Here is a 16,225-nt window from a genome sequence, read left to right on the forward strand (position 1 = left end):
GAGAGCCTGAAATGATTCTTCTGTTGTGTGGAGTAGGAGAGACAGAGATAGACACAGAGAGAATATCTCGAAGGTCCACCATTTGCCAGGTAGAAGGAGTCAAGAAGAGCCTATAGGGTCCATAGTTCTGTGATCTTTCAGTGTATGGGTATATATTACGCTGAAAATGAAGGGACCATTCCAGTATGCAAATGAAAAGGTATTTATTTAACTTAGTGGATCACTTCCAAAGATGGGAGAGCAGGCTCAGCAACCTGGCTGTGCCGTAAACTACAGAACCTTTATTGTTTTGTCTAAGGTTCTGGTTCAGTCCCTTCTTCTCTATCTCCAAAAAAAAAAAAAAATCTGTAAAAATCAATTTATTTTATATAACAAACTAATTCCTTAAAGAATAATAGGACAGCCTTCTCCATGGTCTCAATTAGACCCTTTAACCCAGTGGTTCCCAACCTTCGTAATGCTGCAACCCAGTTAATTCCTCATACTGTGGTGACATCCATAATTGTAATTTTGCTACTGTTAAGAATCGTCATGTAAATATCTGATATGCAGGATATCTGTTATGTGACCCCCAAAGGGGTCATGATCCACAAGTTGAGAAACCTTAAGTTGTGAGGGCAAAGTGAGATGCTGTTGTCTTCATGGGACTGCTACATATTGTCATCCTCGAACACCTGTTACATGCCGAATCAGGTTTCTGGCATTTCTTAACTCAAAACCTGCTTTTCCTGTACACCTAATTAATTTAGCATACACAATGAATTTCACAGAAAAGTACTGGAGAAACTGTTCTAAAACAATGATTCAGTGCTGGAAAAACAGAAAAATTAATTTTCTTTTTTTAATTTTAAAGTTCCTAACTCTTTTTTAAAGATGTGTTTATTTTTATTATATGTGCATTGATGTTTTATATGCATGTGTGCCTGTGCAAGGGAGTTGGATCCCCTGGAACTGGAGTTTCAGACAGTTCTGGGCTGCCATGTGAGTGCTGGGAATTGAACCTGGATCCTCTGGAAGAGCAGCTAGTGCTCTTAACCACTGAGCCATCTCTCCAGCTCCTAGAAAAACTAATTTTCTTATGGCCTCCACCAAGTCACTCACTTTGACCACAACCTAGTATTTTAAAAGGGTATAATAAAGTTAAAAGACACTTTTGTAGATAAGTGTGCAAAGATTTAAAATTTTATAGGGTTTTACAACCTTTATGATGCTCTTCCCTGGCCAGCTGAGTCTGCTTTGAGGAAGTCTGAAGCTGAAGAGGAGCCAAGAGACGGTTTGATACACAACTCATGTAAAAACACCAAAGATACTGTGCATTTAAAAAATACAAAGATAACTAAAAATACACAACAATGTTTGGATCATTGGCTTGGATTTCTAGATGTCTGGAGAAATTCTGAAGCATTATTTAAATAACAACAATGAGAGTAGCCTTATACATGAGTCTAACTGTATATCCATATTAAAATAAAAAAGTACAACTATTGTATGGAATGAAACAGACATTAGATTAGCATTTTCTCATAAGCTACACATGTTCAAACTACTGAGTTCTAATAACTGTGTCTTTGACCTAAGTTCTAGAGGACAAATTCAGCTTACTAGTGATGAGCAAGTATGAAACACACTCGCATAAACTCACTACTCGAATTATACTTATGGGTAGGTCACTCTTCTATTCCTCTGAAATATGAAATTATAAATATTTTCTTATACCAAAGAAGCTCATTTGTGAGCAAAATCATGTGAAAAAATCTGAAGCCCTATTATGTAAATTGGGCTCTATTTCAACTGTTTTTATTGTTGTTCCTACAAGGTAGCTGCCTTGACAGATGTTGTTAATGGACTGAGAACATGCTGTACCTGTTTTTTGAGCACTAGAAAGGATTCTTTCTTCAGAATGAAAATTCTTCAGAATGGAGCTGGCTATGTAGTCTTGGAACACATATTCTGAAACCCTTCTCTGATGAGATTAGCCCAGGTCATTACAGAGGCAGAAATGGGCTGGGAGAGCCAAGAGTCTATTCACAAGCCAATATGATATTTGCCTTCGAGTACTGTTCATTTCAGGCTTAGAAGAGCTATTTAATATGGACTGGAAAGGACTTGAGGGCAACTAAGAAACAAGGTCTGAAGACTCAAAATGGTTTTCACCTGGTACATAGTGGTGTTCTGTGGGCCATGAGACATGAACTAGGAGATAAACAGCTGAATGCCAGCTTCAAACCCTTTGCTCTGCGCAGTCAAAGAATTCAATGGTGGGGTTTCTGCAGCTCCTGAGATGCTTCATACTAACACCTTACTGATAGTTATAGATTACGGTTACTGTATATGGTGTTGTCTACTGCCTTGTAGCAAGAATTTAGTAGCATTTGCAATTCTGGGCATGCCAAGTTGCATTCCTCAGGAGAGAAGAAGTGTGATGTCTGCTCACAGGAATGTATGTAGAGAGAATTGGAGGGAAATCCCAGCAGTCTTGGCACAACTAACAATGGAGTGTGTGGAGATAGTCAGGGTACTGAAAGGTCATGGTTCTGAGCTTGGACTTTTTGTATTGACACATTGGCTATGAATTTAATCATGACCCAATAGTCTCTCCTTTATTTCTGCATTTCTGAGTTTTCCTAACTGTTCACAACTGATAATTAAAAACCTCACCATCCAAGCTCTATCATCAAGGCTGAGAATGACCAATAAACATAAAGATTGAGTTTCTCTGTTTTTGTTATTAATACCACATACTTGAAGAAAACAAAACACCAAGACTTTGTCTTCCACTTGGTTGTGCAAAAAGCATCAAGTTATGATGGTCCATTAATAAGATAGCAGACTATTACCAAAATTAACTTTTAGACAAGTTTCTAAGAATTCTCCACTAAAAGCAAAAATATTATGCAAAGAAAAATTTATTTTATATGAATTCAATTCCAAATTTCTAATGTGAAAGCTGGTAGCTAAGACAATTACAGAGTATTCCTATAGAAAAACCATAGCAATGTTAATAGCCTCTTCAGTCCTCAGCAGGGTAAACACACAGTGACATCTCTCAAGGTCATTTCAATCAGCTTGATTAGGAAGCTGCTGAATGGCTTCCCATGATAACTGCAACTTCCATCTTCTAAAAATCTCCTCTATTCCCCTGGGCAACTCTTTCTCTTTCCTACTCATTCCCATAGGTTACTCTTATCATCTGCTGGCCTATAAATGCTAGAACTTACAAAACGAAGAGATGAGATGAGAAATTAGTAGCTCTAAGCTCAAGGAAAAGGCAATGATCTACTAGTTGAAACATAAATTTTTGGGACAAACTCATTTTCAATCCCATAGCTTAAACTCTAGTCACATAAAGACCTGTGACTTTGATGGATTCACTGTGTTCCACTGAGGACCATTAAGTATCACAAGAAGCTGGTTTCTGCTAGTGTCGCTGTGCCAGCGGTAAACAAGTTCAAAGTCTGATTTTACAGATGATTTTCTTTCTGTTTTTCTGAAAAGAGGGAGCTGCAGAAATAATATTCTGTATATTAAAACTCCAGAGAAGCTAGTGTGACCAACTAACTTTCAAATATCCCGTGATAACTATTAAGTTATCTATACAGTCACATCAACTTACCAAGCCACCTACCATATTCTGATCTGCCTGCATGGTGAATAAGGAAGTGTCCTGGGGCTAAAAAGAGGGAGAAAAATTTTAAAAGCTTTCTAAACTAGTAACCATCAGTTGTATTAATAAATACATTTGAATGTTTTTGAAAGTCCCCCTTTAAGTCCTTTAAAATATATCAAATAAGTGTTAGCATGAGTTATTCTAAACATAAATCTGTGCTGGCAGAACACATCCAGGAATTATCACTTTCTTGGACAGAGTTGGAGTGTGGATCCTGATCTTCAGATGGTTCTTCTGGAGAATCACTAAAGGTATGGCTGTATATATTGTGGCTCACTATGACATTTTAGAAAGAGCTCTTAAAAATCATCGTCTCTAATATCCATCATCTTAGTAAAAATAATCTTACCTCCTCTTTTCCAGTAGCCAAGTCTAAGGGATCTTTCAGATTGGAATTACTTCCAATGATTAGTAGAAATATTGGTATAGCATTATGGAGCACTTAGCATGTGCTGGGTCTCGGGTTAAGGGCACTGCAGGCTGGCTCATTTCCTCACAACAATGCCACAATGCTGTCTCCAGTACTCAAGTTGTAAGTAGTGAGATCGAATTTTGTACTAATGCTCTTAATCATTTTGCGGGATTGGCTACACAAAACTCACACAGCGATGAGTTCATGTAAGGAAACAGATTCTCTTTACCTGGGTGAAGCCATTAAATGAACCTCCAGAAGCCTAAAGGAAATGGAAAATACGTGTGATTTTTTTTCCCCAGAACTTTCACAGGATGAGTGAATACCCATTAGACAAGCTTGAGAGTAATGACTACCACACACAAATGTAAAAATAATACAACAGCTTGCTTTGCTTGAAAGTGCTTAGGAACTACAGAAAGCCATGCTGTATTATCATAAATAGGCTGACAAAAAAGTGAAAGATCAGCTTTACAATTGTCGCTGACACATGGTTAAGTGTTCGCCAACACTGACTTTCTCAATAATGAGAAAATGATTCTAGGCAAGAATCATTGAGTTAATATCTCTTTTAAGTCATTTGTATGCATCACACTAATGAACAGCAACTAAGGTTCTATAATTTTAATGGGCCTGGATAGAAACATTTCATGTCTTTTCATGGGAGTGGAATCACTTTAGCAACAGTAAGTAAGTCTATGTTGCTCATGATTTAGCACATTTTAGTGTCCAGGCAGTTAAAAAAAAAAAGGAAAAAGAGAAAGGAAGAACAACTCAGAAAGTGGAATGGTAAGAAAGACTCCATTAATTCCCAGCACAATCATTATGTAGTTTTTGTTTGTTTGTTTGTTTGTTTTTGTTGCTTTTTTGTCAACCTGTTTGTGTTTGGTTTATATAGGTTTCAAGAGGTACATCTGTCAAGGAGATCAATGATGAAGAAATGAAGTTGGTGAGAGACATAAGGAAAAAGAGCACCTAAGGAAGTCTGGCTAGTCTAGGCTACATTCTAGGGCAAATACCTCATCCGTATCATCCTCTATTTCTTGGTACAACAATCCATATCTCTTGTTAGCAATTTCATCTTCAGATAAATCTGAGTTGTTGATGTCATTGTCTCGGGGACCATCAGGACTCTCCATGATAGTGTTCCAGGAGGTTCCCTGAACCAATGGTCTAGTAGTCTCCTGGCTTTGATCTAAGCCACTAGCCCTGGCATGTTTACCACATGTATCTGCTGGTAAGTCCACCTCCAGTTCTTTCTTACTTTCTACTAAATGTCCCCTGCATTTATGTAAACCTTCTATATCTCTGATAGGCCAGTGGCTATTAGGTTCCTGCCAGTTGGCAAATCCATTTCCTTGGCCATCTGGAATACCAGAGACTCCCACTATATCTGCATTATTTATTCCTGAATTCAAGCTTGACTGCCAGATTTGACCTGGATCTGTTCCCCAAGAATCTGCCTTTATAGTTCTTGGCAATTTAATGGCATGACTACAGTTTTCAGGCACTGTACTTGCAAAACCCTCTGCTAATGAATCTTTTCCCTTATATGAACACTGCCCTTTTCTACTTGCAAGAGTTCCCAGAGAACAGTTAGGGTCAATTTTAGACTCAACTGCCACTGAATATTTGGTTGATAAAACAACAGACTGACTCTTATGTCCATCAGCTCCTTGAGCACTGACTGCAATGCTACATTGACTTTCTTCTATACCTGCACCTCCCTGTGCTGGATGGCACTTTGTAGAATGGTTGTGAGGGTCTGTTGAATGTTTCCCTATCTCTTTTCTAGCTAACTCCCATTCCTCAATGCTCAAATCTTTAATAATAGACACAGGGTCTGTCTCGAGAGGTAGATTACAGATCCCTGCATGATTGGCAGGTATACCTTCAAAGCCTTCTATATTTTTATGATGATTGATTATTACTTGAATCTTATCAGACAACCCATGGGTTTTGTCGCCAAGTTTATCTGCTTTCTCAAAATAATTTTCATAGGTTTTTAGTCTTTCCTCACATCTCACTCTTAGATCTTTCCTACTTCCCTCTTCACACCTATTGAAGGTCTCCTGGCCTTTTTCTGCTGGTGTTTTGAGATGATGTAGTGTTTTGTTTCCTAGACTGTCACATACTTTTTCCTCAAATCCCTCAGTATCTTCTAGTGCTGTGGTATCAATAGCTTCAGTGTCTACCTTTTGATTTGTGTCCACACATTCCCACATAGGATCTTCTACCTTCTGTTTCTGCTTTATTTTTCCATCTGATATTGTAGCTTCTTCATGACCTTTTTTGAGCAGGTCAACTTTTCCCATGGCTGGCTTCTCTGAGTCAAGTACTGCATATGGCTGGTCCATCTCCATGCATGTAGTAATAGCAACTCCAGCCCAGGGCAAAGGCTCTGAGGATAGCTGATCATTTCTAGCTGGAGGGGCTGACCCCAGGGCATCCTCACCCTGTTCAGCTACAGTAGAACAGTCAGCAGAAGAAAGCATTCCAGTGCATAATCTCATGTCTTGCTCTGCTTCAGAGAGACAGACAATGTCTTCTCGAGACCCGCTTGGGGTCATCTCCTGGCTCACACTGTCTGTCCTAGCATGAGGGCCCCAAGTAAATGCATCTATAGTTTCAGATCTTTGAATCTCTTCAGCCAACCCACTGTCAGGAGTTTCCTCTATGATGAGGTTACACATAGAAAGACTTTTTGAAGAGTCAGTCTTTAAAGTATGTAGAAAAGCAAAGGGGGGAAAAAGATGAAATAGACCATGAAATATTTGATGAGAAACATACAGCTCTTCAGTAGTGTAGTACCAGTTAAATAAAATCAGAAAGTACTTGAGTTAATTGGCCTAAAGTCAAGTCTAGGACTAGCAATGCCATGGAGAAAAGTCATTCTACCAAAACAAAATGCCATATGTATAATGATATTAGATATCTTTAAAATCTATAATATTATGAAAATCAACCTACCGGTTGTACCAAATCAGTGCTTGTCTGTAAGGGGGGAATGGGGGAAGAAAAAAATAAAGAATGAGAAGCATTTTACTGGTTGAAGTCTCATACTGTCCAAGGACAACATTCTTGTGATTGCTGTAGCTTTTACTGTGCAGGAATGAAATTATACCACTTGTTTTGTTATAGGAATAATTTGGTTCTAAAATGTATTCAAGACAACCGTGGAAGAGGCACAAATGAAACACAGAGAGCCTATGTCATTTTCTAGTATCAGTGAGAGTGTTTTGTGGCTAGTTCACAATTTCTACCTTATGGAATCATGAAAAGAAAATGCTTATCCAATGAATATGCAAGTCTGAGAACATCAGGATACTATCAAGAGGAGAGATCAAGAAATTACTCCACATCATATACCCTGTAAGAGCATCGGGACAAAATGTCAAACTCATTCTTCACTAGGGTCTATCTTTGAGGTATGTACTGGATGGAGAATGAATTCATATTAACCACATGACTACCATGAGTATTCTCTTGACAGTCTTCCCTCAACCTAGAAGCCATTTTCTGCCCACAAGAAAAATACCCTATAAATTAGACCAGACTAAGAATTATGAGAAGTATGTCTAGAAAGCCACTATTTCATATATTTTTATTATGACTATATTCCTAGCAAGTCTGTCCTTTGAAGCAATGAAATGATCATTCTAGAAGGTACCTTTGCCCCACCATACTCCTTTTAGAGAGGTAAGAAAATGTGTTATAGTTCTAATTAAAGTTATGAAATTTTGGGATAATCAAGATTAATATTATTTCCATAATCAACAATACAAGTAACACAAGGTTGAATTTAGAAATCTAGTGTCCTGTGTATCAACCCACCTCCCCCCTTTTGTAAGTACACAAGTAAAACTAATTCCATGTAAAAGGTACTGACTCAGTCATGTGTGGCTTCAATCAATGTTTTTAGCTGTGATCTTGGTCTCTTTCAAGGATCATAAAAAGGGGGATATGAACTCTAGGGAAGAGGATGATCATCCTTTTATTTTTAGGGAGCAAGTAGAAATATCACTTCTGAAGAGTGTGTCCATAAATAATAGCCACATCTATTGAATGTGTCTGGTGCAGTTTACTCAAGTCAAGTAGAATTCTGAAGTAGAATACACACCAGAGTTTTACAGACTAAGACCCTGTTCTAAGGAACATCAAGCTTCACATCATCAATCTCCTAATTTTGCAATGCTGATAAACATCTCAAAGCTCTGGTCATCTCTCTCTCTCTCTCTCTCTCTCTCTCTCTCTCTCTCTCTCTCGTCTAAATTCTGAAAATACTCAACCTTGCACATCAGGTTAGCTTTATAAAATAACACCATAATAATGCTACCTTTTGCTGATGTCTATTACATACTGGGCTAAATATCATACACATATCTTTTTAAATCCTCTCACAACACACTGAGGTAGGTATCATTACCTTTATTTTATAGACAAGACTAGCTGAGGCTTAGAGAATTTTAGAAATTGATGAAATTTACAAGATTATAAGTATTAGGGTCTGAACTCAAATTCATGCTTGTCTAGCTCAAATTTTCCAAATGTTTCAACCAAACTTAATTGAATATAATGATGAAAAATACCTCCCATCACCTCCCATTTTCTTATCCACACTCTGTGTTTTGATTCTATTTAAGAGTATCACATGTGCATGCCTTCCACTATGACAGCTCTTTCGGTCATAGGTACCCACAGGAAGGCACTAAGAGCACTATGCCATTGTCTTGATCACTACCAGTTCAGTAATGTGGACCACTGACACACATTTCTCTATTAGGTTTTTCGGGTGTGGGAAATGCTCAAAACTTTCAGGTATTTTTCTAGAGGAATACATTATCATTACGTGTATGGGTTTTCTTTTTCTCACAAGTGAAAAAGTATATTGAGGCTTCCAAATTTTTATAGGTCAAAGTATGTGAAATTAATTCTCAGATGCCTTACCGTCCATAAGTCCCAGGGCAATGTCTAAAAGCAAACAAAGAAAAATATTATGAATAAAAGTCCATATAGTTAGTGATAAATATAATAAAGAGGCCAGGAAGAGTCGTGATGTCACAAACACTTGTAAGCATTTAGAGCAGCACTTTTCCCTAGCCCCATTTTTGATAATAGAAACATTCCATTTCTGTTACCTGTTTTGCTGGACACTTGTCACATGAGGCTATTGGGAACTTGAATTATGATAGTCTAACCAAACCAAAATTTAAATTTTATGTAACTTTCCTTAACTTTGAGTTTATCCACATGTAGACACCCTGAGAACAGTGGTGATCTAATCAATCTGCCTTTGCTTTCATAGGAGCTTGCTTGGTACCAAAGGTTTATAATGAGCATGGTACTTCAATATACCCACATCATTAAAGCAAAAATGTTCCAACACTAAGGGTTATCATATTATTAAGGAAATGCAGACTTTAATCCTTAACTAATGTGCTTGCCTCTTCCTTTTATCTCAAGAATATATATTATGACCAGTTTGATGGCAACCAAGACCTTGAATATGCTCCAATACACTGGGTTAGAGAACACACAGATTAATTGGCAATCATGCACATTAGTAGGTACCCATTAAAACATATTAATGATATGCCTGATGTGCACTCACTACTGATGTTTTCATTATAAAGCCTGCTGATGGTGAAGGAATCCAGATGGTTAGAGCCACTTGCACTGAGGGTGAGGACAGTGGGAGAGACCTTCCTTTCTTCCAAAGACTGAGAATTGCTAAAGCCACAGTGCTTATGCCTTTGTGACTTAGGCTGCATTCACCCACTTGTTTGGATGCACTAAAGGTAAACAGAAAACTAGGAAGACATTTGTTTTAAATGAGTTTCCAGAGGCTACAGTTGCCTTATACAGATTCTGTGCCATAGAAAGTCAGGTCCTGTGGTGCTGACTAATGTTCCCTCCACAGTCTGGCCCCATTCCAACTTCATCTCTGTGCAGCTTGGATAGTCTTTTGATTAGCACCGATCAGAGAACAGTGAAGACAAGAGAGAAGGGCTCCTTTGAGCACCACACTTATTTGTATCTGTAGATGCCTTTATATCTGATAGGCATTTCCTGACTATCCTGGTGGCTCCTCTCTTTGTAGCCCCTTGACAAAAACAGATAATAAAAGCGATATAATACAAGTCTCTGCACAGTTCAGACAACAGCAGCGTTTTCTCCAAAGAAGAAGCAATGCTAAACATTCTGTATATCACTCCTCCAGATCCTGAAAGGATATGCTAGCTTGTGTGAGCACTGCAGAGATCGTGAGACAAATTGTTCCTTGGCATCTAGAGTATCAGCTGACAACAGAGCCTCAATGGTAGGGGAAGGAGGTGACTCCGAGTGAAGGAAAAGTGCATCTCACAACCTTACAGCCTCTTGGCGTCTCCCTCAACCTGACATTCTCCTTAGAGGAGAGAGGCAAATGTACAGGTTGGACGGGGGAGGGGGCGCACTCCTTTAGATGACTCCTGGGGACAGCGGAAAGCCAGAATTGTTTCCTGCCTGGCAGGAAGGAAGGTCACAGGGACACGGAGCCTGCCCTTTTTGCAGTAATTTATGCACACTGTGAATGTCCTAGAAGACTTTAGAGACAGCCTCTAAGAGAGGCTCTTTATTTACAAAGCACCTGAAGGCTAGTTGTATTTGTCTCACGTAATTCCTTACCCCGTGGCACACTAGTGTATTACTTCTCCCATTTACAACAAACTGTCATTCAGAAGCCAAGTCAGCTTAGCAAAGCAGAGATTAGCCAGAAGACTGTGTACACTGAGCATTTGCACTCCTCAGGAGTCAGCTATAATGATTCAAGTCATCACGACTAGCTAATTAAGTCAGTTCTTAATTCTCAATTGAATTTCATAATACATTTTAGTTTTAATTTGCAGTATATTCTAGAATCTTGGACTTTCTCAAAGTCAAATGTGAGTGCTCTTCTACCCCCGACACATACACTTAATGTCAGTAGTGCTGATTTGTGTTTGTTTTGAGACAGTGTAACCTAGGCTGGCTTCGCAGTTTCAATCCTCCTATAGCATCCTCCCGAGGAGTGAGATGGCAGATATGTACCACCACATTTCATTGTTTCATCAACTTTTGTGTTGACTTCCTTCCATAAGAGTTGACAATTATACACTAACCCCTCCAGAAGTATCATCAGTACATCTACAGGCACACACACCCAATGCAAGTATCTTTCTGACAGAGATTCTTATCACAATAACTACTGGAAGGGGAGAGATGAGGAAGTCATGTGCAAGAAGAAGCACAAGAAATAAGGCATTCCACATCCATCCATGATCAGGAACCAGGGCAGGGTTCTGAAAGATGGACATGAGTGCAGCTTCAAGTTCAGACTGCAAACACATTTCCGTGGAGGAGGGTCTGGTGGTTATTCAAATAAACTTGGACTTGCAAAGTATGAGAAAGGAAGTAGTGAAAATAGAAAACTCAAAGAGCATTCTTAGGGAAGGCACGAGGCATATTATCCTCATATCAGAATCCGCTCCTGTTTGAGAGAAGTGAGGCACTAATAACTACCCTGTGAGACATGATTCTGAGGCAAACAGCCCAGTGGCAAGAGAAGGCTAATGGCACAGAGAAATAGAAAACATTTGGTACTAATAAAGTTGTATTTCTATACCCTACAAATAGGAAATATTTTTTTTAGCAAAGAAAAATAGATAATGATCAGTTGAAAGACACAGGGATCACCAGTTAACTAGGCATAATTATTAAGGTTTATCATCCCTTAACATCCCACACTCACTTTATACCTGAGACATGGGTGAGTGGGTTGCTGTAGCAGAACCTGCAGGAGCCACATCAGGCTTGAAAGGGTCAAAGTCCAGATCCAGCAAAGTCTCCTCCTTCTTCACCTCCAAGACTTCATTCTGTTAAGACAGATGGATCAGAGTTCATGGAATGGGCCAGGTGGAATGTCTCACTGAGATGCCCCTAGCCATGTCAATGCTTCGTCCAATGCAGTGATAAAGTCTAGCCATGCATAACCTGTGTCTCTGGAACATGCCCCAGGCTCGTTTTCTCATCAAGAGGAGATATCAGAATGCCATACAGGTAAAAGGAATATCCTTTTTGGTTATCTCAAACAATGCATGCAAATCAGAAAATTACACAGATCGAAAAATTACAAATGACTATGAAAACAAAAAAATGTGCTGAGACTTGAACTCATTTAGTATAACTCATTGCTGTTCTATACCTCTATGATGCTAAAACAGAGGAGGGAACTGATGGATGCTGCTGACCATCTCACCTCCCTCATCCCCGCTGAGTTTCCCATGTGTGGACTGAATATGAAATGTGCCCCAGATGCTCAAGTGTGTGAACTCTTGGTTCCCCTCTGCTGACACTTTTTTGGGACAATTATGGGAACTTTATGTGGAAGTGTTAAAGAGGTTCTGAGGTTTTATAGCCTGCCCTCTTCCTTTCTCCCTCTCCTTCCTAACTGTGAACTCAATGTGACCAGCCGTCTTGTGTTCCTGCTGCCATCCCTCCCTATCACGACAGATTGTCTCTCAAACCATGAGCTGAAATGCACCCTTGACTTCTGTTGCTTCTCATCAGAAATTAATACCCCCATCCCTGATTGAGTTATCACATGATCCATCCCACCGTGTGTGTGTGTGTGTGTGTGTGTGTGTGTGTGTGTGTGTGTGTGTGTATGTGTAAGAATGGTAAAGGGGAGAAAAGAAAGAGAGTGCTGTGCCAGTCAGTATTTGCCACAAAATGACCCCTCCCCGCTGCATATTTTTTACTTGGAAGGCAAGTAAGCAGCTAAGACACAGAATGAAAGTCCTACTATCATATTAAGCATTGGCATCTGTTCATGGGTGGCAACCGGACAGAGGAAAATAGCATGGACTTGAAGTTGGGTAAACCTGGACTCAAGCTACATAGTAAAGGGCAAAACTGAGACAAGGTCTCCATAACTATACCACAGTGACAGGAATTGGGGGCAGTTTCATACAGCCAAATAACATGTTTTTGATATTTGGTATGTTTCATTTTTGAACATTTTGTTGTATAGAAACTGAAAGGTCACATCAATGGGTAATATGTTACATAAAGTTGAAGTGTTTGTGAAAAGGTTTTGAAGAATGGGAAGGGGAATCATTTTCATTACTGGTCAAAGAAACAAACTTCAAAATTCAGAAATGCATGAACAGCTGGGAGGGTGTAATGATAATACTTTAACGTCCTACATTTGTGTACAGGAGAGCTGCTTGTATACCACTCTGTGGGCCCCTTTTTAAATGAATAATGCATTCTTATTATCTAGGTTAAAACTATATTTACTAAGCTATTTTTAATATTTAGGGATAGATTTTATCATATTATTGTATATTATTTTAAAATATATTTTCAGTTAAGTAAAAACTTATTACATTTATTTACTTCGGCTATGTGTCCCTTTTGTTATGTTTTTTGGTGATGTCTATTCATTGTATGGAGTGAAGACTTTCAGAAACCTCTTTTGACTCAAGGATACTTTGACCATATTCACCCCACATGCCTTACTCTTTCTCTACTCTCCTCCTAGTCCCTTTCTTTTCTTAGACAAATTTGCTTCTTCCTTCATGTCATATAATATACATATTATATAGTGCCCCTATTGCTTCTTTTCATGACATATAAATATATATGTCCAATATATATCTCATATATATCATATATTTGTTCCAATATTGGTCTTTAGCTTTCTATTTTTTCAGTTATGATTATTCTTCATATGCTTTTAAAATTTCATAGACATTACTCTTTCCAAAACACTTCTTTTGTTAATAATTTAAATATTAAAACTGATTACCATGTCCTTTGGAAAGTGGGGACACGTAGTTGGAAGGGGGAAATGGTAGGTGGGGTCTGGGAAGAGTTGAAGAGGGAATGTTGGAGATGGCTATCATCAAAATATACTACATAAATGTATGAAGAGGAATAAATAATATATATTTCTTAATTCTAACAATGCCCCATATAGAATTTGGATAGTATTTGCCTAAAAAAGTATAAAGTTTCCAATACAGCAAGTAAATTTTTAGAAAAAAAGAGGTAACACAAAGCAAGCTCTTTGCATCCACTGAATGCAAAGTTGTTAATCAAATCCAGAAACCAAGATAATGGGAGAGTTAGGCAGCATGTGGAAAGCAGCTCTGAATCATCATCATGGAGAGTTAAAGCAGGGAATGTCTGTCACTGCCTATTAAACCCAGAACTGTGTGAGAATGTGTTAAAGCAGTGAATGAAAGACCCTTACTTAACTCTTAGATCTCTTCCTCCTCCTCCCCCTTGCCCGATTCTCTTCCTCCTAGTCATCCTCCCCTTTGTCCTCCTCCCATTCATCATCCTTCACTCTCTCATCTATTCTCATCACCCCTCCTTTTTCTCATCATTATTTACAATGTTTTCCTGAACAGATTTTAGGATTTCAATCATACTTTATGGATTATAGAGTAGAGGCTGCTGGGGAGGAAAAGTTATCAACAGTCACAAACTGTAAATCCTGTGAACTACAAAATGACAACAGTGGTCTGGCAAGAGATGCTTAGTGGCATAATAGTAGCACTGCTATCTTGGGGTAACCAACAGCTGTTTGGTTGTACTAAGTCCCACTGAATAGTAGGGAAGCCGTGTGTAGGTACATGTAGCAAACCTAGCTAAGAATTCATAGCTAGAGAGGTCATAAACTCTAGAGGAGGACCTATTACTACCAAGTTGTTAAATGTATCCAATTGCCTTCTAACTACTAGTCCTCATACCCATATATTAGTGCAACTCTTATCAAAGGATCTTATTTTGAGAGTGTGTAGGGTTATTTCAGAGAACCTCAATCGATTGAAATGCAAAGAGTAAGTAACTGCCAAGTGCCCAACCTCAAAGGTGACATCTATAACAGAACTCCTTCAGCAAAAGCTCAGGGAACATTCTAGAAGAGGGGACAGAGAGAGCACAGGGGCCAGAGAACTGGGAAGACTACTACAAAGTAGTGCTTTCTGGACAGGGCAGGGATGCTGAACCCATGAACTCTCAACAGCTATGAATACTGCACAAGACTATACCAGCCAACATTCCCTTGAAGGTGAGAAAGGTGCTCACAGGGTTTCATCCCTAGATGAGGAGCTCCAGGGAGTCAATAACTGCTGAGGAGGAGAGAGTCAGTTTTCTTCAGGCAGGAGCTCCCTGGGAGGTTGCCCCTGCCACAGGGCTTAGGCCTGTATCTGTGCACATAGAGGCAACACTACTTACGTATAACACAGAAGAAGAAGAAGAAGAAGAAGAAGAAGAAGAAGAAGAAGAAGAAGAAGAAGAAGAAGAAGAAGAAGAAGAAGAAGAAGAAGAAGAGAAGATGAATTTGAGTGGTGAATGGGGGAATGAATATGGGAGGAATTGTGCAGTTGGATCTGATCAATGTATGAAGTTCTCAAGAAGTGTGCTGGGCAGGTGATAGTCTAAGAAGTTGGCATGTGGCCATATTATACCATGTTAATGCACTCCAATGCAGTCTGTGACAATGGCATTATTGTGTCCTTTACAAGAGTGACTGTTCTCCAAACTGCATTTTACCTGCATCATTTAATATAATCCATATTTAAAAAGCTGAAAGAGAATGGCGTCATGTGCTTGCTTGGAGGTAAGAGAATTGATTGAACAAGGCCATTCATTGTTCTGGGTTCTCCAGGTGCACTGCAAATGAGAGGCAGGACTGTAGTCGCATCTCATTGACCCCAGTGCCTCTCGAGACAGCTGCTGGAACTCTGTATCATTCATGTCTTTCAAGCACAGACCACAAAGGTCCCCTGAGGAATTCCCAAGATTGCATTACAATATTGGACCACAGAACATGGACTTTATTTGCCCCTTGAGCCTAATGAGTCACTTTAGAGAAGCTTGGATAAAAACAGAAAGATCAAAGATAAATTAATTCAGCTTCTTTGAACTTCATTTTTATTATGAATAAAATGGATGTAATATGACCTAGTAGAACTCTTGTGAGTAGCAAAGACAATAAATGGGCTGTGTTTAATGTATAGAACATATGAACAATGGAAGCTGATATTATTACTATTAATGATATAGTATCTGTGACTACATAAAATCACTGTAATTATTCATAATAGGCATTTGAC

The 16,225-nt window shown here is 38.9% G+C and overlaps 1 protein-coding gene across 1 annotated transcript in view; it reads right to left on the minus strand.

The window, feature by feature from the left end:
• Amph (amphiphysin) overlaps window positions 1-16,225 on the minus strand; it is a 200,061-nt gene that overhangs the window by 24,643 nt on the left and 159,193 nt on the right. Inside the window, exons 13-17 of the mRNA XM_037206457.1 lie at window positions 11,855-11,974; window positions 9,027-9,050; window positions 7,050-7,073; window positions 4,309-4,341; window positions 3,614-3,670 (exon numbers count right to left, since the gene is read on the minus strand). Of these exons, the coding sequence (XP_037062352.1) occupies window positions 3,614-3,670; window positions 4,309-4,341; window positions 7,050-7,073; window positions 9,027-9,050; window positions 11,855-11,974 (258 nt within the window). The remainder of the gene's footprint in view (window positions 1-3,613; window positions 3,671-4,308; window positions 4,342-7,049; window positions 7,074-9,026; window positions 9,051-11,854; window positions 11,975-16,225) is intronic.

Source organism: Peromyscus leucopus, chromosome 5 (genome assembly GCF_004664715.2).
Source record: "Peromyscus leucopus breed LL Stock chromosome 5, UCI_PerLeu_2.1, whole genome shotgun sequence".
Lineage (NCBI taxonomy): Eukaryota > Metazoa > Chordata > Mammalia > Rodentia > Cricetidae > Peromyscus > Peromyscus leucopus.